The sequence below is a fragment of the Sebastes fasciatus genome, chromosome 9, assembly GCF_043250625.1.
Source record: "Sebastes fasciatus isolate fSebFas1 chromosome 9, fSebFas1.pri, whole genome shotgun sequence".
In the NCBI taxonomy this organism is placed as follows: Eukaryota; Metazoa; Chordata; class Actinopteri; order Perciformes; family Sebastidae; genus Sebastes; species Sebastes fasciatus.
The window spans coordinates 10136786-10161419 of NC_133803.1; the positions used below are offsets into that span (position 1 = coordinate 10136786).

Consider the following 24634-nt stretch of genomic DNA (forward strand, 5'->3'; position numbering starts at 1 on the left):
CTTTTAGAAACAGACACACAAGGAGAGGAGGTTTCATTCTCAGCCCAAAGCTTCGCTCAGGCACAGCACCATTCCGGAGGAGAGGAGGACGCAGCAGTACTCCTGTCGTGTCCATGTTGTTGTCATCTCCGCCTCCTATCTGATTAAAACACAGAGAACCGCCTGCCTGTGTGTGTGCGTGTGCGTGTGTGTGTGTGTGTGCACCGTCAGAGGAGAGAGGGATTTCTCGGCTGCAAGATTGTGGAGACTCTTATTTGTTTTTGTTTTCCTCATGATGTCCTTTAAACGCAAACAGTGACCCTCCAGGTTCGAGTCCATGTTGCGCTCTGCACACGCGTGGGTCACGCTCTGCACCTGACAGCGCGAGCGCTTCTTCTTCTTCTGCTGCTGCTGCTGCAGAGACTTCTGAGTTTGAACAGGAGGAGAAAAACTTATAACACAAGAAGAAGTTGCTGCGGACTCTCCTTCGCACACGGACTTGTGTTTGTACACCGAATTATTATATATACTTGTTTTTTTACGGCTTTAAAGCTGCATCACCGAGGCGAAACGGCTTCCTCAGTCGATTACCTGTCTTTCCTTTGCTATCCGATGGATATTCACTGCAAAGCAGACCCCTTCTCGGCGATGCACCGTGAGTATACTGAGTTAGTTTACACACACAAAAATATGTTACTGTGTTCTTGCACAAATTAGATGGAATATGTTTGCCATGACTGTGGGTCGAATTTATTCAGAAAACATGAAGTTAGATATGTTTTTTTTTTTTTTTTAAATGTGCTTTATACTTTGTCATTTTAAGTCATTATTTGCTTTATTACTGTACTAAAGATGAACAACTCTCAAATATTAAACATTAGTTATTTTTTTCAAAACAAAATTTAGCAAGAAGAGTCATTTAAAAATAGATTAAGTTAGGCTAAATTTGGTGATGATAATAAAAATGAGAATAAGGCGCAGAGAAAAGATTTTTTTAAACAGGGCTTATTTTTAAGAGCACATGGGTCCCTGAAGAGTTTTGTTTTTATTTTATTTTTTTATTATTTGTTGTTTAAATCTTTATTTGAGTTTAATGAAAATGAAATAATGTGAGCTGGTTATACTTTAAAGTGACATTCATAGAAACTCCCCAATTTAAATACAAAGCTTTTTATTACCTGTGAAATGACACTTGCTTTAGAGGGACACGTTGTGTGTAAATGGATATAAACGTGTCACTTTATTTCTCTCTCAGTTTGTGGTTAAAGAAGAATAAAAGTGACGCAGTTGCTGTGTTCATTTTCTCCATGTTTTCTTCTCCATATATACGATCTGGGTAAAGAAGACCCGGGCTGCACGTAAATTATTTATTCCTCCTCATTCGCACCATCCGCGTTTGTAATATGAGTTATCAAAGCTCATTTTAATTATTTACAATAATTGTGCGAGGAAAATTAAACAGGTTGAAACGTAATATCCGCGACATGTGTTAGGCTGCAGTGGAGGAGGTGCTCCTGGAAAATAATGCGCAGGGAGAGAGAGGAGTTTTATTTTTATTTTTGTGACATCAAAAGAGCCTGTAAGGTGTGTTTACATATATTTTATATTTAATGTTGCTTTTTTAAAATTTAGTATTTTCTATCATTTAAAAATATATTTGAATTATTTGACTCTCAGGCTGCTTCAATTTCTACCATTATTATTATTATCATTATTATTATTATTATTATCATTATTCCCACTACTGTTTAAAGATATTTCAGAATTAATGCAGCAACAAAGACTGTCCAAAATTAAAATGTGCATGCCTGCTTGTGTTCCTCTATGTGTGTGTATATATACATTATAGCCTACTTTATATGTAAATAGGATTTAACCTTTTACACTAAAGAAAAATAAGAAGAAGAAGAAGAAGAAGAAAAAGAAGAAGAAGAAGAAGAAGAAGAAGAAAATCCCAGAAAATAAAAGAAAAAACTTCCACTAAAGAAAAATAATAATAATAATAATAATAATAATAATAATAATAAGAACAAGAAAAAGAAGAAGAAGAACAAGAAGAAGAAGAACAAGAAGAAGAAGAAGAAGAAGAAGAACAAGAAGAAGAACAAGAATTAAATCCCAGAAAATAAAAGAAACCACTTTCACTAAAGAAAAATAATAATAATAATTATAAGAAGAAGAAGAATTAAATCCCAGAAAATAAAAGAAACCACTTCCACTAAAGAAAAAATAATAATAAGACTAAGAATAAGAAGAATTAAATCCCAGAAAATAAAAGAAACCCAAAGTCCTCTGCAGGTATGTAATGTTATGCCCCCCTGTGCTGCTGTTGTGTCCCACGCAGGGCACGGCGGTGTGAACCAGCTCGGTGGGGTGTTTGTGAACGGCAGACCCCTCCCGGACGTGGTGAGGCAGCGGATCGTGGAGCTGGCCCACCAGGGCGTCCGGCCATGCGACATCTCCAGACAGCTACGGGTCAGTCACGGCTGTGTCAGCAAAATCCTCGGCAGGTAAAAGTGGGGATCCACCACCAACACCTCCACCAACACCTCCAACAGAGCCCTATATATGTGTGTCAAACATCAATCTTCTAGAGCTCCTATATATATATACGCGCGCCAGCTCTATTTCAGCCTCAGCCATCGGTTATATAGGCAGGTCATTTTTTTTATTTATTTTTTGCTTGAACACAGCAGTTCTGCGTCTGAGATTTTCTATCCATCACCTGCAGCCTTTGCGAGAGAAAAGCATCATAATCATGAAATACATTTTCGGAGGAGAGTTTACAGCTTATAAGCATTGAGGATGATAAAAAAATATATATCTGAGAGGAATGTGAGGCTGTATTAATATTATTGGTGATAAAGTGTATAAAGTAGCATGAGGTAACTTGACATTATTAAATAAAAAAATAAATAATAAACTCACCTAATAATCCTAGAAAAATACCAGAACTTTACGCTCCTATATATTTATCCATCACCTGCTAAATTAGCTTTACATCATTTTTTTTTTTTACTTTAGAGCACAAATACTGTGAGATAATATTTTGAAATATATTTTTTTCAGCTATCAGAAGGCATTTCAGAGGTATTTCATTTCACACACACTGAATGTTTTGTCACCAACATTTACCAATAGGTCATGGTGGCATGTCGTGCATGCTACTGTAAAGCTCATGGAGACATGGAAGTGAGCTCTAAACTGTCCTTTTGTTCTGTCCGTCTCACTTGCTTATTATATTGTGTGATTTTTTAATTACACTGCTTTTTCGTTGAAAACCCGCTCTGTTCACCTTCCAGCTGACACTCCATTAGGCCCATATAACAGCACACTTCCACACCAATTAATAGATTAAAGCTGCCATCATGTGTGTAGGTAATATTTTTTTTGTAACTGCAGAAGGTCGGCAGGAGATTTGTTTTCCACACACACACTATTTAAGCCACCTTTTCCCATCAATCAAGACTGGATTGTTGAATTAAGGATGGATCCATTCAGGAACACTGGCTCTGTCCCCATGCAGGTACTATGAAACCGGCAGTATTAAACCAGGAGTAATTGGTGGCTCCAAACCAAAGGTTGCAACTCCGAAAGTGGTGGATAAAATCGCAGACTATAAGCGCCAGAATCCAACCATGTTCGCCTGGGAGATAAGAGACCGACTACTGGCTGAGGGCGTCTGCGACAACGACACGGTGCCCAGCGTTTCATCCATCAACAGGTAGGTGCAAATCAGTTTATTATATCATTAAAAGCATGCAGAATTGTTCCCAGTAAAATTTCTCTTTTTTTTATAATTTATTTTGTGCATGCATGAGAAAATGTTGGAGTGAGCCAAAAACAAAAATTAAATGAGAAATAAAAGGGTGCGTAAAAACTGGATAAATCAGCTCCAAAAATAAGCAGATTTTTTTTATCTTCACATACAAGAAGTCTGTTAAGAATTTCCCAGTAAAATAACAGTAAAGAACTGGCAGCAGGGTTGCCTTTATGTTACTGTAATATATATATAATGTCTGTGTATACTATACATATTTTTTTTGCCTAGATGAATAGACTTAGCAGGTTACAGACATAGGAATAGTCACACTAAATACAATTAAAGGCACTTGTTAGGAAAAAGGCTATAATAGACTTGTTGACACTTTTCCCAAAATGTCTGTATATAGCTGGCTACTAAAAGCACAGAATGCAAACCATAACAACATGTGAGTGAAGAACAGAGCTAATTCACTGATTTTACAATCATGTACAATGTACAAGCCTCACATGTGCAGATCAGGTCCCAGAATAAAAAAAAATACTGCATGAAACTGTTACTGATGATACTTTAGACAGTTGATCAGCAGTAAAGTGATGTTTTTTAAGGATGCATTATAGTTCAGTTAAAAAAAGGCCTATGAGCGTAATTTAACAGGTTTTCTTTTGTATTAACAGTAAAGCACTGTTTTTTTTTTTAGCAATAACAGCTTAATACTGTTGAAATCCTGCTGTAAATTAACAGCAATTGTTTACAGTGTAGTCAGTATGTATCCGGGGTGGTCTCACATGTGCAATTCAATCTCCTGTGTGGCCCTCCACAACACAAACCCAGCACTGGAGAGCCACGAAGAATCACATCTGTCTCGATGAAAACCGATCAATACCGCGTAACCAGATCCAGAGGCGGGAGGGAAATACCCAACCAAGTCGTTCAATACGCGGACCACACTGCGACACAGGCGGCAGGCAGCAGCCTCTTTATTGCCAACCAGTCGTTCTGTTTCCTAACACCGACACATCACACATTTATAGGCTTATATAGTGTGGTTGGACATTTCTAAATTATTCCAGTTTTTTTTTTAATCACACATTCGAATTAGAATGTTAGAATAAAAAAAAACATTCGAATAATAATTAATTTTATTTGCGATAGAATCTATTAAAAAAATTCTAGAACAAAAAAACGTTATAAAACAATGTTGATCTCTGGGTATAAAAGAGTTTCTGTTCCACTGAAGCAGCTAAAGCAGCAGACACCCTACACCCTCACCTTTCCACAAGAAGCAGTGGACAGCAGTGGACAAAGTGTCTTTAGACAGAGGACGTGAAAAGCCCCAGTGCATGTATGCGCAAAGGGGGGAAAAAAGCCCCATAGTGCCTGCGAGTGATGAACTTTGGTTAGGAGGCACTGTTCCAGAGAGCTGGTCATCGGCATTACATTTTAATGAGCTGAAGAGAGTCTCATAACACATCCAGCTAAATGCAGGAGATGGGTGAATCTTTACCAAAAACAAAAAAAGAGAGAAATATTATAAAAATAAAAGGCTGTTGTGGAAATTATGTCTTCAACAGGTCTTTTTGGCGCCGTTTCTCTGTGTTCACCTGTTGTTCCTAAAACCAAAGTGTTCAAGACTGTTTTATGTGTTACTATTAGAAAACATTTCTGACCATCTGCTTGGTTTGAGCTGCAGCACTATATTAGGAGAAATGTTCTTTGACACTAAGTTGCACATTAATAATTAACATCAGAGCTTGTTGCAATGCATAAAAGTATTTTTTTTTTATTCTAAAGCATATAGCTTCACAAATCACAACATAACAATCCCCCCAAAATGTATATTGGCATAGAAGAAAGATTAATTTATATTTATTTTATATTAAAAAGAAATGTTATCAAATCTTACCTTAACTCAAGTAATAGTTAACTATAATTTTCAGGCTATTTTAAATGTCTGAGTATTGTTTTTCACTGTTGGTCTTAAAGGGAGTGTTGGGAAAGATGTGGAGGAGGAAGAAAGTGAGGAAGAGAAGTGCAGGAGGTATAGGCAGTGGGGAGAGAAAAGACACAGTGGACCTCTGGTGGTCTCTGCGGTTAAGGGTCTGATCTTTGCTCTGTTGACTAAAGAGGATGTCCTGGCTTTAAACACATTTTTCCTGCATGAATTATTAAAGATTACACAGAGACTGGGTTGCACTTTGTTGTTGTTGCCGCAGAGAGCAGTTTCCACCCGCTGCAACGTGCCCAGTGGACTCAGGCGATACCCATAAGAGTCTTTCAATCATATTGATCCACATTTTAATCTTTCTTTGGGGATTTTTTTTTTTTTTTTTACAACACCCAAACACCAAAGTCGTTAATTCACCCATCCAAATTGCTTATTCAATATCAACAACATAGACTTGAAACAAAGTCCTTGAATTTATGAGGCTCCCTGGAGTCATGAGGTCAGATAACTGTTGTGGTGGAGATGTTAGAAATTCAAATAAAATATTGATGTGTGTGTTTTCTGGAGGAGGAGGCTGCTATAGCCTTTGTTGCCCTGCCTGGAGGAGAGAGCATGGAGGACACATGAGATAGTGAGGGGAATGAAAAGAGTCTGATGTACATTTTTTTTGCCCCCCCTGAGGAAGTTAACCCCATCACTGCCTGATTCAGCTCATTGCTGGATGCTGCATGTGAACGCCTCATCTGCAGTCTGTAAAAGTCTGTTTTTGTCACACACCTCTCGAGGTGAGAGGGCTTCCATGTGGGATTTCTGTCGGTACACAACGCTGCCTGTTATTCAATGATCTCGCGTTCATCTGTCAATCAAAAGATTACCATAGTCATGGTTTAATGTAATGCGATCATGTCCCATAAGAGCTAAAGCTGAGTAAATCCCACTGTACATAAGGCCTCATATTTTTGTCATCTTTAAAGTTTTCAGATCATTGTGACGCTTCCTTTTATTCTTTACTTATTTATTTCAAAGTGCACCACAGATATAAAAAAAAAAAATACATCGGATGTGGCAGTGGTCTCAGGTTGAGCCAATGAGACACTATTGCTTTCCTGTCACATATAATTTATAGATCACCATTTGCATTTGCTGTTCCTCTCTCGCCATTTGTCGTCAACTTTTCTATCCCGGAGTCCCAATCGATATGGGCTCTGATCCTCGGTGAGCCTGGAGGATTCCTGCGTGCTACACTGAGCAACAAAAAGACCAAAAAACTACAACAGACACCGGAGAGGTGACGGAGAATACAGGAGGAGGAGGAGGAGGAGGAGGAGGGTGGGTGGGGGGGATAAAGAAATGAAACAGGGAAGAGTGAAAGTAGAAAGGAGGAAAAGACAGAGATGAGGGGTTTGAAAGACAGTAAAATGGAGAGCACATTGGACAGTGGAGTAGAAATGAGAAAAAAAGGGGATGAGGTTGGGAGAGAGAGGAGTGAAAGATCAGGTCTGAGGGATGGAGAGAGTGAAGAGAGAGAGAGAGAGCGAGGAGAAAGGAGGGAGTGGGGGGAGCAGGGAGAGGGAGATTATTAGAGTTGGCCAGGTAGAGCCAGTGAAGCTGATCATTGAGGTGAATTGATGTGATTTCATGCTTTGTTTGCAAGATCATTCAGACCAAAGTGCAATGAAGACTTTCCCGCCACATCACATCTTACTGGTATGGGGACTTTATCATATTTCTAACCTCAGAATCCAGCTAGATTGAATCCACAATCTCAGGGGGCAGCCCCCCATTCAGCCTCACACAGCAGCAGAGAGATTGCCCCTAAAGCCCCGAGATTGGCTATTTTGTGACAGGGGGGCCCCCAATATGAGGATACAAGCGCGCCAAAAAACGATGGAGCACTTGTACATGCACGGGTGTAAGTGGACGTGATGTGGCGTGTTTAAGCGTGGTGTGAAATCTCCCTGCTCTGGAAGCGGTATTGATTGATCCGTGTCTGTTGTTCACTTTGCCAGGATTATCCGCACCAAAGTCCAGCAGCAATTCCACCCGTCCCCTGACGGATCTGTCACGCCGCTCTCCACGCCGGGCCACACCATAGGTAAGCGCGAATGAGGTTACAGCACAGTCAAAATGAGCCAACCAGGGCTGCTGAAAACACCTAAACATGACCCTGAATAAACACACATGCATACTGTACACACACACTAACTCAGCTTTCTCCATCAGTGCCCAGCACGGCCTCGCCCCCTGTGTCCAGCGCCTCCAACGATCCCGTAGGATCCTACTCCATCAACGGCATTCTGGGTATCCCCCGCTCCAACGGCGAGAAGAGGAAACGAGACGAAGGTAAGGGAGAATCCCTTTGTTTTTCCCCGTCCTTTTAATTCTCCCCATCACTCGTCTCCTATACTTTTTCTTTTTTTTTTCCCCCTCTGTGTGTGTTTGAAGAAGATGGCGTTTATGACAGCGCTGCAGCCAAGTGTGTTTCTGTGTGCCGTCTCCAGTGACTTGTTATGTTGTATATCATGCAGGGGGCGAGTGTTGAGAGAGTGTTGCGATTCAATCAGCTTTTTGATGCCCTGCGTTTTTACCATACGCCTACAGAGCTGCATCTCAATTTTATACCACGCTCAGACGTACTGTAGATATATCCCATATAGCTGTCATACAACTCTAATCCCCATTGGCAAGACATCAGGCCTGCTGCTCCTCTATAACCTAACAAAAGGCAGAAAAGAGAAGCTCTGTTGTGAGATAGTATCAGTTAAATACCAGCCTGTATTTTATATTCTGCACTACATTATTTACTGAATATTATTTAATTCTGAACAGCATTAAAACATTCAATAATTGAGTATTTTTGTATACTATAGTCTACACACTACCAGGGCAAGAAAATAGACTTAGATATGCTCAGAGATTAAGTGGAAGCCTATCCGGTCCAAGCCAGAATTTCTCATTCCTAGGCAAGGCAAGAGAGTGGACACACACCGCCTGAGGGCTAATAGATTATCGGTTTTGCAAACAATTGGCTTTTTTAATGCCTATGAATTAACATGTCCCCGGTGGAGGCCTGAACAGGTGTAGGAACAGACCGGTGGAGGCAGGGAGGGGGCTGCATGTGTGTGTGTGTGCCTGTGTGTGTGTGTGTGTGTGTGTGTGTGTGTGTGTGTGTGTGTGTGTGTGTGTGTGTGTGTAACTGCTTCGAGGTGGCTGATGGGATGAAATGGTTGAAAAATGATCTCAAAGAGCACTCATCACAACGGGCCACTTCCTTCTTTTATGTTTCTGTCTCTTTAGTTCTCTGGACTGGCAGCCACATGGATGGAAGGAAAATAGGACATTGTAAGTTGAAGTTAACAACCTTCTTCTCTCTTTGCTTTTGGTCAAATCAGATCACAACACATTTCCTTTTCAATTACTGTTTTTTTTTTCTCTTCTTTTTCTGATGGGTTCATGTGGACGAGGCGGGGGAGGTTTTGTTTTTTTTCCAATAAATAATCTCCAGAGAAATTAAAATGAATTAAGCTAAAGTGAGTGTGGAAAATCAGGTTTTCCATGTAATGGCATGCAGTTCAATGTACAGTAATGCACAGTGTAGCTTATTTAGGATTGTTATCAGGCAAAGATAGATGTGGATTTTTAACAAGATGCAGTTTATTGTAAAAAAATATTTGTTATTTTTTAATAATTCAAAAAAATTCCTCTTAATTTGCACCATTTCAGCATAGGGCTGGGCGATATGGAGAAAATCAAATATCACAATATTTTTTACCAAATACCTCGATATCAATATTGCAATGATATTATAGAGTTGACTGTTGGTGCTTTCACAAAATATTGACACATGAGATTTTTGATAAATAATCATCAGTAATGTGGACATAATGACTAAGTGGGTAAAGGTCTGGTTAATTCAGAAAATCACATCACTTTAATGTAATGCAGCCTTTAAAACCAGGAAAAGACAACACTTACATTACATTATATTATGATATCCAAAATTTAAGACGATAGTCTCATATCAACGATATCGCTATTATATTTTGCCCAGCCCTATTTCAGCATTGTTGTTATTTTACAAAACAAAGGTGGACCATCTACCTAAGCTACCTAAGACTATGTCACGACAGGAAGTTACTTACTAAACTAACATGTTAGCTAGTCAAACAATTTAATGTGTAAATAGATAAGTAAGTGAATAAATATATTAAAAACAAGCGGAGACTTAGTGCAGCAAAGAGTTTTCATGTTGTTTAGAATATTCTACAAATTGTTGCATGCCTGTAAACCAAGATTTTAAGCTTGAAAGCATCATGTTTGTGCCTACATTGTGATGATTTGACCATGCTGAACATGAAGAAAAGCATTGTTCTCGTACTGCTGGTGTTGTGAAGGTGATGGTGATGGTGATGGTGATGGTGGTGGCGTGTAATCCCGGTGTGGCTGAAGTCAGCGGTTGCCCTTTGAGGAAGAAAAAGGTCCCCATTACTGGAGGGCTGTAGAGATAATGTAGTGTGACACGCGTTATGTACACCGGGCCCCCCGTAAGACGAGCTTCAGGGACATAGGTGCCATAAGAGCCATTAATCTGTCCTTGTCATGTGTTATTGCAAATTAAAAGTAGCATGTTACACCGGACGGCTCCGAGTCAAGATGGGAGGAGGTGAAAGAGAGAAAGAGGAGCGGCGGAATGAGAGGGAAAAAAGCAGTGAGGGGAGGAGTGACGAAAGGGGAGGTCCTGGGAATGAGAGTTGAGCAAGAACTAGTTTTAGGATTTGAGCATGCATATACAGTACACACACCTGTGCACGTGTGTGTTAAGTGTGTCTGTGGCTTCAGATGCTCCTCACACAGTGAACATAGTGACATTTAAAAGAATTTGCAATTCTGCAGAGAAAAGCTATTAATTCACAAATTAACATCTCCCCCACCCTCCCTCCCTCTATCTTGGATGTGCAAGCTATCGAAAAGACAAAAGAAATAGCCTTAAGGGGGGAAAAGAGAGAGTCTCAGCCCTATCTGTGGAGAGATTGGTTTGCATGTCTGCAAGCAGCGATACCAATTATGCCAGTGCTGGGAGAATGCGTCTCAATGCGTCCCCCCACGCCCCCCACCCCCACCATCCTCCTCCTCCTCCCACCACCATCACCACCACCACCACCCCACCCCACCCCGAATCTATCCATAGCCAGATTTATTTGTGTATCTCATTACAGGAAATGGAATGTTGTTCCTGCCAAATGCATTAATAGTGAAGTGGGGAAATTAGCCTGTTGTACAGCGCGCTCTCGCTCAGTCATTTAAACCTATGGTGGAAGTGGAAGCCAAGAAACAACAGAGAGGATTGGGTGACAAGTGCTGTGTGATTGTCAAAATGTGTATTACAGTGCTAGCACTCATTTAAAAAAAAAAAAAAAGTTTGGGCCTTCGAGGAGGATTTTGGGCTAATTATTATGTGAGACATACCTGTTCTCTTTTGTAAAGGGTGTTTTATTAGAGCTGCAGCATTATGTAAATTCATCGTTTTCCTAGTTTTAGCAGCACACAGTGACAGGTTACTCCTGACCTTGCTGCTGTGTGCACGCAGGTTGATGTGACCTAACTGTATGTTTCTCTACGTCCTGGATGGAGCCCAGTGGAGCTCTGGGGAGGACAGGCAGTAGTGATAAATTAGATGGAGAAAGCAAAGGTCATAACTTGTGATTGTAGCGTGGGTGTGGGATGAGTGTAGAAGGAGCTGATGAGTGTGTGAGCGGGGAGGAGAAAAAAAAAAACATGGCCTAGCAGGTTGTTCATTCATGACATGAAAGAACGATCGCGGCTCAGCAGCCGGAGTCACATCCACCTCGTTCGATAGCTGGAGGAAAAATGAATACGGTCGCTGTTTTGATTTGTTCAAATTTGATATTTGGCCCTTTTGGAGATTGTCCGGTGTGTATCTTTTAACACGTATGACCCGTTTGTGGAGTTTGAATCGGTTAGTGTATGGATTTGAACCCGGGCCTATACACTGGTTGGCTAGTCAAGCCAGTCCATGACAATGAGTCAATAGAGGATCACTTTAGAAAATAAATGCATCCAGAGCGAGACAGAAATAAATGGAATCATGAGCACCGTGATGGCCCTGATGGGGTGTGTGTGAGAGAGAAAAGCCCAGGTTTGAGAGGGGCCACAGAGCGGAACATAGAGACAAGAAGCTGTTAGGGCCCCGACAGTAGAGGAGGACACAAAAGGGTCCACATTGCATTTCTCCCCCTCCTCCTTCTCTACTCTCTCTCTCTCTCTCTCTCTCTCTCTCTGTCGTTCTTTCTCTTCAACATTTCATTCCTCCTCTCATCGTCCACTTCTTCTCTCTGAGTCTTAACCATTTGCATTCAGCAACACGGCTGCGCGAGGACCCCCGCGTATAGTTGTAAACAATATACAATGAGATCCGTCACACACACAAAAAATATAAGGAGAGGGAATTCACTCAATGGAGAGGAATCATGTCAGAGAAAAGTCAATTACGGGCAGCGATGCCGAGAATTAATGGAGCGATGCATTACTCAGCTTGAGGAGGGAGAAGAAGGCGAGAGGAAAAGAGGGGATACGTTAATTGCATTTCCACAAATACTCGCCACACAGGGTGGCAACGCTAAACGGCAGACTGGTCCAGAGAGGAGGGTAGAGATGGAAGCAGAGGAGGACAAAGAGAAACAAGACATGGGAATGGAGTCGTACTGAAGAGGGAGACTGAAAAATTATCCTCCTTATCAAGTCATTTCTGTCCTAAATGACTTGGGTTTTTTTAAAGAGGGAAAATTATCATTTAAACTTATTTCCAAACCAAAGAGTTTGAAATATTTTTTTAAATAAAGTTAATTTTTTCTAGTTTGTGGTGCAGAAATCTTGCTAATTTTCTTGTTTAAAGACTTATTTCAAGAATATATTGCTATAATTTCACTGTGCTGGCATATTTTGATTTGATTAAATACTGAAGCTATTTTTGCACAGTGAGCAAAAATATAACTTTACATTCATTTGGCAGACTTTTTTCCCTCCACAAACACACATCAGGAGCAGTTCAGTGTCTTGCTCAAAGACAAGTGAACAGGAGTAGCGAGGAATTGCCAACCTTACAATTAAAGGCCAACTCTGTGATCTACAGCCACCCTCTTATTAATGTTATAAACCCACAAACTGTATCCAAATAGTTTCTTTTATTTATTTATTTTCAACTTTCTGCTTCGGCCTGGATCTGAGAATTGAAATGAAAGTAAATAAAATAACTAGAGTGCTTCATCGACGCAGCCTCGGTGCCGGCAGTGAGAGCAAATATCAAATAAGCATCACTGTGCCTGCTGACAGTCAGTACACTGGTTGGTGGTGCTAAATCGAATTAATAAAGCTCTTAAACACGCCACAACATAACAGGATCTTAACAGCCATGGCAGTGTTGCAGCCTCTCTCTCTCTCTCTCCCCCACCCCACCCACCTCTCTCCTTTCCGCTTCACAGCTTTCATAAATATAGCTAGCTTACAGGGAAGGAGTGTTCACCCTCTGGGTATACCAGTTTGTTTGTGCTCTCTTCTGTTTTTTTTTTTTTTCAAGCATAACTTAACAAAACACCAACAAATGATCCGCAATTTGCGATAGCATCATTTCACCTATCAGCGGAGGACTCTGATCTAAGAGAACCCGGTGTCATTGATTTATGGAGAGAGCCAGGCGGTGTGTAGGAATTCATTTGCCTTTCAAACAAGCCCCCACCCCTACTCTACACTGAGTTATCTTATCAGAGGGACAGGGGAGATGAAAGAAGGACATAAAGTGCCACCGAGCCACCGCAGGACGTTAACATCCCCCTTAGAGACAAAGCAAAACAGAACAGCTTTTGATACCATTGTGGTCCGTCTCACAGTAGCTCTAAGTGTGTGTGTACAAATGGTTGAAAGTGTGAATATTAATTAGAAAAGGATTCTTTTATCACAGTATTGTTAAGCAAGAAGAGTTGCAGTTGTATGGCTTTGAGTTGGTAAAGTCCACTTAAAGTGTTTGAATACATCATTATGAAAACTTTTGGACACAACGAGGTCAAACAGCATCCGTCTGTATTTACCAGAAAGTGCATTGCTTTAGGGTTGATGTGTGAGTGTCAACGTTTGAGAGTCTTGTTTTTTTATTATCTTGGTTTGTTTCCTAACACGTTGGTGTTAAAACGAAGAGACGCAGTCAGCTGGTGCTGTGGGAGTGATAAGAGAATACCTGCTGAGACACCCAAAGGGGTTGAAGAAACACTGAGAAAATGAAGGCAGTCAATGAGAGACACACACACACACACACACACACACACACGCACGATCTGACAGTCGGGCTTCACACTCCACTTGACACGCTGACTGTCAAAAGGATGAATCTGATTTATTGCAGCTATCTTATGATATATGTCAAACATGAACCTCTAATGGCGATTTCGAAAAATAAATGATTTAGTGTTATTTCTATTTAAAGGCCAAATCGGTAGTTCTTTGACCACATAAATTTGAAATGTATTCACATAAATAACTAGAGATGGAAAAAAAGAAAGTGTGTTAACCGAATTGATTAAAAATTCACTCCAATTTCTAAACCATTACTGGTGTAAACAAACCTTTAACAACGCCACAACGTGTTGCTAATATAGATTTAGTTGTTGTTTATTGTTGGTCCTTGGATTAAAATGCCCGTCAATCAATTAGCTGGTTCCAAAATTGGGTTTTTAATTTAGCTATTGAGGCTTTTGTTCACGTTTAGATCGCAGGAAGTGCACCAAAAAGTGTCGACATGATGGGAATCCGTGTGCTTTTGCAGCCAGTTCAGAAGGCCTGATTAAGTGTGTGAGGGGGGTGCTGAGTGTAAGCATGCTCCTCCATAGTGAATGACAAACACTCTTGCTATTGATCGAGCTCGCCTCTTTTCTCAGACCAGCTGATACGAGGTAATTAATGACTCCATTTTCTTCTGTACCACAGACGACAATTGAGTTTCGTACAGCAACACTAATGATGCAACCCCAAACCTCCACCCAAAGGAGCTGTTTGAAGAGAAAAAAAAGCCTGTGCTAAAATATTAACTGATGGTAGGAAAAACACATGTGGTATAGGAGAAAATCTGATTCCTTCATAAATGTTACACAAAGCTAAAGTCGATATATTTTAGCAGAGAAACACACACACTCTCCCATCTACACGTACACACACTCCAATTGCAGCCCTCTATTCCATTCTCTCCATGGATCTATTTCTTGGTGCGAGTCGGGTTCATCCTCTGGCCTCAGCCATTGAAAAAAGGTCAAGCAGCCGAGCAGAATGGCAATAACGCCCCTGAAATGGTACCATCAGTGGAACATGATTGATCAATTGAATTCCATAGCACAGAAAAATGTGGGATTAAGTAGAGTATTATACGCACAATGAGTTGAGGCATGATGTTCATTCCAAGTTCATTTCGCCTCCCTCCTCTGCCGGCGGATCAGGCAATCAATAGCGGCCTTGCATATCATATATCACCGCCGGCTCGCCCAGGAGAGAACATAATCTGCTGCAAATTTAGAATGACAGATTTGTATGGGAGCTAAAGCCCTCATCCGCTGTTGGCGGCGGGGTATAGGGAGGAAGGGAGGGCGGCGGGAGGCAGGCAGTGGAGTGGAGGTTCCTGGGATGCTGTGCTGGAGCTTTTAGGTGCAGATTTTTTTTTTCTTTCAGTGTTCAGGACTTGATGAGTGAGCGGAGGGAGAGCTGCTGCAGCGGCAGCGGCGGCTGCGGGCTCCCTGGCCGAGTTGATAGGGTCAGAGATCAGGAGGACGAGGGAAGCATAGGCTCATTTGTTTATATAGAGTGCGACCAAGTGAGGAAATGCATATGCTTGCCCCCGACGCCCCCGTCCTCATTCGGCCCTGAGTGTACCGTCCCCACTCCATTCTGTTTTCCAGAAGACAGGCAATATGTGGGGGGGATGGAGGGAGAGGAAGAGAGACAGAGAGAGGGAAGGGTAATATGTTCAGGAGGAAATAGTACAGTTAAATAATGGCCCTCCATTTCCCGCTGGCAGAATGAGAGGCTCTGTGTGTAATCGCCAGCCCTACTTTCTCCTCCTGAAACACACGCTCTCCCTTACAAGTATATATTTGCACTGAAGGTAATCCATCAATTACCATAGACCTATCACATGATGACCACGCTGATGGCGGCCACGACGAGGAGGAGAGGTGGGGGGAGGCGGGTTGAGTGAGTGGATGTGTGTGAGAGTAGGAGAGAGGGAAACAGAGAGGGAGATGAAAGGCAGACATGCCTGGTGGGTCTCCCGGATTTTACTACCGCTCCTCGTGCCATCACTCTCACACCCGTTGAGCTTCAAAAAAAAGAATCTTCTTATGCTTATCTCACATTACTAGAATAATATCAGGTAAAAAGACAGCCCTGATGCAGTGTTGTCCCCCTTCCCCTTCTTCCCCTCCCTCTTTCTCTAGATGGCTCTGATGGCTCAGGCCCCGGCAGCGACTCTCAGGGCAGCGTGGAGAGTTTAAGGAAGCACCTGCGAGCGGACGCCTTCACCCAGCAGCAGCTGGAGGCCCTGGACCGCGTGTTCGAACGTCCTTCTTACCCGGATGTCTTCCCCACTTCAGAACACGTCAAACCTGAGCAGGTTCGCCACACACTTGTCCAGAAATCCTCACAGGTACAGGGTTTAGTAAAAAAAAAAATATGCTCAAATCATAACATGGCAAACTCAAGCCCAACAGGCTAACAGGTGTGCTGACTTGACTATAACTTGCCCAAAACTGCATGTGATTATCATAATGTGGGCATGTTTGTAAAGGGGAGACTCGTGAGTACCCATAAAACCCATTTACACGCACATATCTTGAGGTCAGAGGTCAAGGGACCCCTTTGAAAATGGCCATGCCAGTTTTTCCACACCGAAATGTAGCGTAACTTTGGAGCGTTATTTAAGCTCTTTCACGTCAAGCTAGTATGACATGGTTGGTACCAATGGGTTGCTTAGTTTTTTTTAGTTTCATATGATGCATAAGTATCTTCACTCTGGCTTTCAAACTGAACCTAAAAATCTCAAGTTGCGTTAATGCGTTAAAGAAATTTAGATAACAATAAAGAATTTGCGTTAACGCATTATTATCGCGTTAACTTTGACAGACCTACTTTCTACACATTGAAATCTCCAGCCCTGCACTGTCATCCTGGTTTCTTTCCTTCTGTCTGTCTAGTAAGATAATGTATTTTTAACATTATATAGAGAATAACCTGGTACACATGTGACAAAAAGCTCCGTGCAACTTCTTGCTCCAAGCCTACAGCCTATTACGGCAGATAACCTTTATTTACATGCGTTAGACTGTTAAACAACAAGAGACTATTAATTTTCCCATTGGAACTCTATGTGGGTGCCCATGCAGCCTTAGCAGTGCCCTAATTGAGTTCATTTTCATCTCTGCGCGATCGCGGGGAATTACAGCGGCGATAAATCAGAGGGACAGCCCCTCAGCCTGCCACGCAGCCCCTAATGCAGCTAATTACCAAAGTGATTTCTACGGCGAGATCAATACCAAAACGAATTGGAAATGACTTGCAATCACAAAGAGTGGAGGAGAAGGTATTAAAAAGGCGAGAGGAAGGTGGAGGAGGGGTGTGGGGGAGAAAAACGGCATCAGAATGGTCCAGAAAAATCAGTTTTAATTTAATGTAATATTAATCAGGCCGCTTTCCACTCTTTCTGCTCACCTCCCTGTTTCCAACACCCCCTCCTTTTCTTAAACTGGTGAAAAGGTGGGATATTAGGCTATTAGGGGCTTGTCTGGTGTCTGCGTCAGGGCATTAAAAAGCCATTTTGAAGAGGCCAGGCTGAATAGGCCTCATCCCTCCCACACTTCTGGCAGCCATGTGGTCAGGTCATTCAGGCCCCTCTGTGCTTGCCACTCGCCCCTCCGCCCAGCCCTGCCCAGCCCTGCCCACAAGCCCATCTGCATGACAAAATGGCTCTTGTGCTGCGGAGGCCCGGCGGAATAGAGAGGAACATCCAGCCCAGTGCCAGGGAACAGTTGTAAGCAGACAATTAGAGTTTATCTGGGATAGAGGCAGACAAGACCGGGGTCACCAGCTCGCCCCCTGTGGGACCCCCCGTCCCATTGAGACAAACAGATGCACACACGCACTCTGACACAAACACTCGCAGACACAAATGTGTGCACACACACTTATCCTTTCAAAGAAGAAGAAGAAGAGTCGGGTCAGGAAGTGTCATCTCATTAACAAACAGGATTCATCACAGCTGCTAGCAGAGTCTTACCCCGAGATTAAAGTGTTAAATACTTAGAGACCTAGTTTAGGGATGCACCGATACCGATACTGGATCGGATATCGGGCTGTTACTGACTCAAATAGCTGGATCGAATATCAGTGAAAATGGCGCTGATCTATTAAATCCAATTTTATACGTATTTACTATATAGATTATGTACTGGAATTTTAATTCCTGTTTAAATTTATTGCTGCATTCAAAAAAAAGTTTATTATTTAAATTATAATTCCTGTTAATTTTTAAGATTTTTTACCAAGTGGCTGGTGTATGATTTATTATTTTAATAATACATAAAAATTCACAAAATGTATATATATGTATTTATTTGTCACATTTTGTCTTAAAAAGTTAGGAAAGCAATGTTTAAGTCAAGCCTGATGTCGCCTTGCACATAAAAGAATGATCCCAGTCACTTCCAGAGTGACACATACAGCTTATTAATATTAATTAAACACTGGTATCGGATCAGTACTCGGTATCGGCCGATACCCAAAGCCCAGATATCACCATCTGTATCAGGAATGAAAAAGTCTGATCGGTGCATCCTTAGACTAGTTGGTGGTTGATCCTTACATGAAGTTTTCTGGCGCAGTAAAGCATTTTTTTTAACGAAAAATTGTAAAACATGAGAGATGGCTGCTGTATGTTTTATCACAGTGGAAAAGATACGCAATGAAAACCTCCAATATAAAGTAAAAAACACTAATAAAAAGTATGAAAGGTGTAAAACAATACACTACTATTTTATCATGTTATTACCAGTTTTATGTGTTCATCCTAGAGGCAAAGCACAAAGGTTGATTTTGAGGTTGTACTCCCCTTTAAAAAACCACACCACATGTCTCTCCTGTAACAAAGCCCTGAATGTCTCCTCCCTTGACTGGTCACAGGGATGACTGCAGTGGAGCACAAAGAGCCAGCTGACACCCCGTCCTTTCACTCCTCTCCCAATCCCTCTCTCATCCCTCTCTCTCTCCTTTTCTGCCTTCTCCTCAGACAAGCCCTAATGCATGCATACATCATAGGTCTTGGTAAAGCATGGGCAGCGGGGTCGGGGCGGGTTGGTGAGTGGGGGGGTGGTGGTGCTCACAGAATTCACAGGAAATATTCAGAAGGAAACAGTGAGAGGATCACAGACAGCTTCCTCAGATACACCAGGGGTTTCCTTCACACATATTTCATATATAACTGGGAAGGCTGCTCTAAATCTTGCACCCAAAGTGGGCTTTTGCATGCAGAGCATGAGCGATGTTAACCAGATCATGACACAATCTGGTGGAATGTGAAATTATTTTATATAAAAAGTTTGAATTGCTCCGTTTGATTGTGCATTCCTCTGCTGACATATTTGTTGTGTATTTGTCTACAGGCGAATGAGTACTCCCTCCCGCCCCACCCCGGCCTGGACGACGTGAAGCCGAGCCTTTCCAGCAGCGCCAGCTCCGACCTCGCCTCCAGCGTCTCCCAGAGCTACTCTGTTGTGACAGGTACAATCTGACTCACGCTAGATTGATCCCTAAAAGAGTACACACAGCTGCAAGCAGGTCGAAAACATCTGCAGCAAGGTGGTCGAACTTAGTGATGGGAACACAAAAACCGTGTGTTTAGCTCTGCTTCTGCTGCTACGTCTTTCTATATTGTTTCATGGCGTTTAGTTAAAGTAAAAGTGTATCATAATCATGATTATAGTCAGTTTTAACATTATGTATCCCATTTTTCCAAATTCCTCTCCGCCCCTTCTCACCAGCCAAGTGAATCTGATGAACTGGTTTCCAATTTTTTAATCATTCCTCATCCCTTGGATATAAAACAAATCAGTCTAATTAAATCCAATAATCACCATGTGCACCATGTGTACACTATTGCAGCTGTTAAAGATGGGAGCAGCTGACAAACATGACTATACTGCACCTGAACTTACTAAAAAATGCACCAGATTACACTTAAAGTCACCGATAATACTGATAATCAGTCAGTTGATTGTGCCTTCACTTCTAAGCTGTTTCCCTCATGGATTAAAGTATTATAATATAAAACTCCACTGATTAAAATGAACTTCTTTTTATGATGTTATTCTCAACTTTGAAAAATCATCTTGATACTGCATCATTATTGAGCAATCAAGATTTTATGGCGCTCACATTTTTACACCGATATCAAATCCTTATCACCAGATCAAAAATCTCTTTGGAGCCACTTTTTTGAGCCGCTCTGTGTATTTATTTCTGAGGGACAGAGCGAGGCGATATATATCATCTGAGCCCATTAAATCCTACAGGCCTTTTTTTTTTTCACGTACTGCTCCTAACTGGCGATTGTATTAGCCCCGGATTGGCCCGCTAACAGATTGACTGGGAGCACTTCTCATAAGAGACAGCTGCTGTTCTCGCCGCGACACGACGTTGTCATCAAAGGCTATGATAGCCTGTTGATTGACAGCGGCTGGAATAGCACCGTGGCTGGCTGGCTGCCTCTCGCTGAGGAGAGAGAGAGAGAAAGATGAAACACTGAAATTACAGGGCTTTTTTTTCCAACTTATGAACTGGCTTTTCAATAGTAACTTCCACTGAGAGCCAACAGGTAATGGCAGGTGCGGCGTATTGAATATCTTGTAGTATTAACTATCTGTATCATATAACCCACGCTGACCCACCCTGTATTGCACTATGGCTTCTTTTGCTCTGCTGTCGAGGTTGATGGCCGCCTGGTTAATTGAAATGTTGTTTCAATGTGGCTGCTGAGGCTCTTTCCCAGGAGAGGTTAGGTTTACTGATGGCCACACTGACTCCACAGTAATATGCCAGTCTTTTAATAAAACACCCATAATTATGCAGTGGGCATCAAAGTCAATGAGTCCACTGTGTGTGTGTGTGTGTGTGTGTGTGTGTGTGTGTGTGTGTGTGTGTGTGAGAGAGAGAGTAAGTAAAGAGGAGGACAGCATGATTGAAAACTGCAGTGGCCCTTCTCAAATGATCCCTACAGTCCAGCAGCCCCGGACCCAGACACAGAGCTATGGGAAAAGAAAGACCCCTTTTTTATTCCTGAATATGTGGGAGGTAGATTTGCCCCCAGAAAGTTGGGCCTCAAGAGAAGAAAGGTGTGTTTTTGTCTTTTATGCCGGGCTCCTCCTATGAAAGCGGTCTCGCTCTGGGGAGCACACTCATAGCAGGTGGCCTTCAAGCCACCTGGGGGCCGGGGGGGCCTCCTAAAGCGATACATGTGAGGGCCACAGATTGCACAATGAGGCGAACTAAGAAAACTTTTCTTATAGAGTGGAATATGACAACATACTTTAGCGCAAGCATTAGAAAGTGAGTATTTTGAGCTCCAAATTAAAGTCAGAAGTAATATCCAGTAAGCTTTTATTACTTAATTTTAACGACTATGCAAAGTAATGCACGAAGCCTTTGATTGGGTTGTAGGTTGTTACTGCATAATATTATTTTTTCTGCCATTAGCAAACCCTGTAAATAGGAATGTATGCCAAGGCTGAAAAATGCTAAATTACCTTCCTCACTTAGGCTGCGATCCAATTATCAATAAATTACGCTCTCGTGCTGGATGGAGATTATATTCATTCTTTAAATGTTTTCTGCTCCCAATTAAAATTCATACAGTTATTGATCTTGTTGATTTTTATGTCCTGAAAATTTGCATAATCTATTAAAGATGAATGATTAATGAAGTGCTCAGTTTCGCGTTCCAAGGGCGCCATAGCGAAAGCAATGTCGGCCATCTTTTGTGTCCTCTGTTTACCCCTGATGTGTGAAAGAGACGGTTACCTACAGTAGGAAGGAGGGATGAGATTCAGGGCACTGGAACGCACCACTGGGATTTTAGTAAGAAACACCAAGCATTTACAAATGATTAAATCTCCTGCACAATGACTCTCTTTAGATTTTCAAATGAAAATCATTGGAATGTTTACATTTTGTAAGAAAAAAAAAAAGACTAAATCATCAATAATTCTTTGAAAGGAAATGATTCTCTTATCTTCTTTTAAGAGAAACATGAAAAATGAAGCGCAAGTATTATATTAAATGTCACATATTTACTTATTACCATGTTTATACTGTGCATATTCGACTGGATAGGCAGTAAACAGGGAAGGGGGAGAACACTGTGAACTGTTCATGGTGTCCATGGACAGAACAACATGTCATGATTAACCTCTGATCTCTGGCTCTCAACCTGCATTTATGAGTCTGCAGTTTTTTTTTTGAGCAGGGTAAGCAACTAGGGCTGTCAATTAATTAAAATATTTAATCGCGATTAATCGTATGATTGTCTAGAGTTAATCACAAATTAATTGCAAATTTTTTTATCTGTTCAAAATGTACCTTAAAGGGAGATTTGTCAAGTATTTAATACTCTTATCAACATGGGAGTTGGCAAATATGTTTGCTTTATGCAACTGTATGTTTATATTTATTATTGGAAATCAATTAACAACACAAAACAATGACAAATATTGTCCAGAAACCCTCACAGGTACTGCATTTAGCAGAAAAAATATACTCTCAAAACTTTGTGATTATCATAAAGTGGGCATGTCTGTAAAGGGGAGACTCGTGGGTACCCATAGAACCCATTTCCATTCACATATCTTGAGGTCAGAGGTCAAGGGACCCCTTTGAAAATGGCCATGACTGTTTTTCCAAGTTTGCAAGTTTGGAGCGTTATTTAGCCTCCTTCACGACAAGCTAGTATGACATGGTTGGTACCAATGGATTCCTTAGGTTTTTTAAGTTTCATGTGCTACCTTACCTTCACTCTAGCTTTAAAACAGAAACCGCTATAACCTAAAAATTGCAAGATGCGTCAATGCCTTAAAGAAATTAGTGGCGTTAAAATGATTTTCGCGTAATTATCGCGTTAAGTTTGACAGCCCCCCAAAAGCAACATAAAGTAACCTGCAAATTCGCTGCATCTTGACTCTAGTTAATCCTGAGACTTTATATGTGGGACAAATGATAGTATTGCATTGTAGCTACTCATCAGTAGTTAAATAGGGTTAGGCCCGATGAGAGTAGAATAGTCTCAGTGAAGGCTGGGCTCCATAATCACTCTCAGCAGAGCCTGTGGGGATGCTGGGTGTAAATGGGCACCCCTCTGACCTACTTCAACTCTAGCAGATGCGAAGATCCACTGCGTTTCCATCTCTCTTTCTACCTTCTCACCTATCTATATCTCCCTCACCTCAACTGTACTAATGAGGTGAGAAACAAAAAACGCTTTATTTCAGATTAATTTCAGCTGAAATGTACACCACACTCTGAGCTCCTTTTATGACTTGGCAGTACCAGCCATTCTCTGCTGGGTGGCAAACAACAAAGCAGCCACCTAACCCGCAGTGCCTGGTGTGTGGCCTGGTGACAAACGGCGCGTCTCAGCTCAGTTAACGCCTCCAGCCCCCGAGCTCGGAAATTAATGTTTATATCACCCCTCCACAATAGCACACTAACCTTTGAGCACACATCTGATAATGAATGACTTTAAACCTGTGGATGGGGAATTCAAGCTATTTGGCCCTGCAAGTATTCTTTACTCAGAAAGTGGATGCAGCCTTTTACAATTTTGATTCTTTCCTGGTGTAAGTGGTTATAAATGGCCACCTCTACAATGCAGGAGAGTGAAGGCTGTACTTGCAAACATGAATGTGTCCCTGTCGAAGTAAATTTAACATTTAATTCTCTGTAGACTCCCCTCCTGATGCCTTTGCCCTACCTACCACAAGACTGAAGGGTTGCTGTGATCTTGAACATACTGTAAGAGTGAAAAAGTTCTCCGTAGATTGAGTGTCAGCCTTTAAAACCAAGAGTTCTGCCAGTAAATGGTTTGCGCACCAAAGTTCCTCGGTGTGCATTTAAAAATAAAATGCTCACTTGAGAGAAGCTGTTGTAGCTATATCTGGACGCATCACTCCGAGGGCCGTTGTGGGTTCTTAACAGTCCATTTCTATGGTTGATGGGGTCTGTAGACGGTGGTATCAGTGGTGGAGCAGAGACAGGTGTTGGAGAACTCTATAGCGTTTCCTCCACTCTCTCAGAGATGTGTTTGCTGGGGGAGAAGAGTCCCCAAGGACCCATGAGTTTATCTTCCATCTCCATCATCAGGGCCTGTGATTTGACAGGCTCCCTTTACCCGGGCTCTGCCTCGTCTCCAGGACAATAAGCAACACCATGTCTGATTAGTTTCAGAGTTCAGTGGTCTCGAACGCGACGTTTTGTATCGGTTGTTGTTGCTGCGTCGTAACCGCTGTCTGTTTGACTACGGTTGCTCAGGCGCTGAGAAAACAGAAGCCTACAGGAAGTCTCAGATACAGTGTAAACAGACCGGCCTGGGCTTCATGTTTGGCACCCTCAGTCTTTTACTAAAGTTCTGATGAATGTCCCAAAGGTTAAGTGGGCCATGTATTTTCACCCCGATGACAAAGCAAATGCTCCTTAGAATAATAGTATACTTATGTGTGTGTGAGCAAGGTTCACAAAATCCACTTTTGTAAATTATGACACAATGATTGGATTGTGTTTTATTAAAGCCAGCACTGCTAGGGTATGTCCGAAATCACTCACTACTCATTATAGAGTGGACTATATAGTGAGTT

General features: G+C 41.7%; 1 protein-coding gene and 1 long non-coding RNA gene across 19 annotated transcripts in view; one reads left to right on the forward strand and one right to left on the reverse strand.

Moving 5' to 3' along the window:
- The first annotated feature begins 451 nt into the window (after positions 1-451).
- The window catches only part of pax2a (paired box 2a), a 32197-nt gene continuing 8014 nt past the window's right edge, over positions 452-24634 (forward strand). For 4 of the 18 annotated variants that reach the window (XM_074645947.1, XM_074645942.1, XM_074645953.1 and 1 more), the window contains exons 1-9: positions 452-634; positions 2312-2489; positions 3049-3069; positions 3506-3703; positions 7700-7785; positions 7914-8033; positions 8988-9032; positions 16181-16356; positions 19397-19514. In XM_074645947.1, coding sequence (XP_074502048.1) covers positions 592-634; positions 2312-2489; positions 3049-3069; positions 3506-3703; positions 7700-7785; positions 7914-8033; positions 8988-9032; positions 16181-16356; positions 19397-19514 — 985 coding nt within the window. In that variant the 5' untranslated portion in view covers positions 452-591. Of the gene's footprint in view, positions 635-2311; positions 2490-3048; positions 3070-3505; positions 3704-7699; positions 7786-7913; positions 8034-8987; positions 9033-16180; positions 16390-19396; positions 19515-24634 lie in introns of all 18 variants that reach the window. The other 14 variants (XM_074645948.1, XM_074645945.1, XM_074645954.1 and 11 more) reach the window with 7 other exon arrangements.
- Positions 19521-24634, reverse strand: part of LOC141773850 (uncharacterized) — a 68356-nt gene continuing 63242 nt past the window's right edge. The window contains exon 5 of the long non-coding RNA XR_012595194.1: positions 19521-20504. This is a non-coding gene — a long non-coding RNA (uncharacterized LOC141773850). The remainder of the gene's footprint in view (positions 20505-24634) is intronic.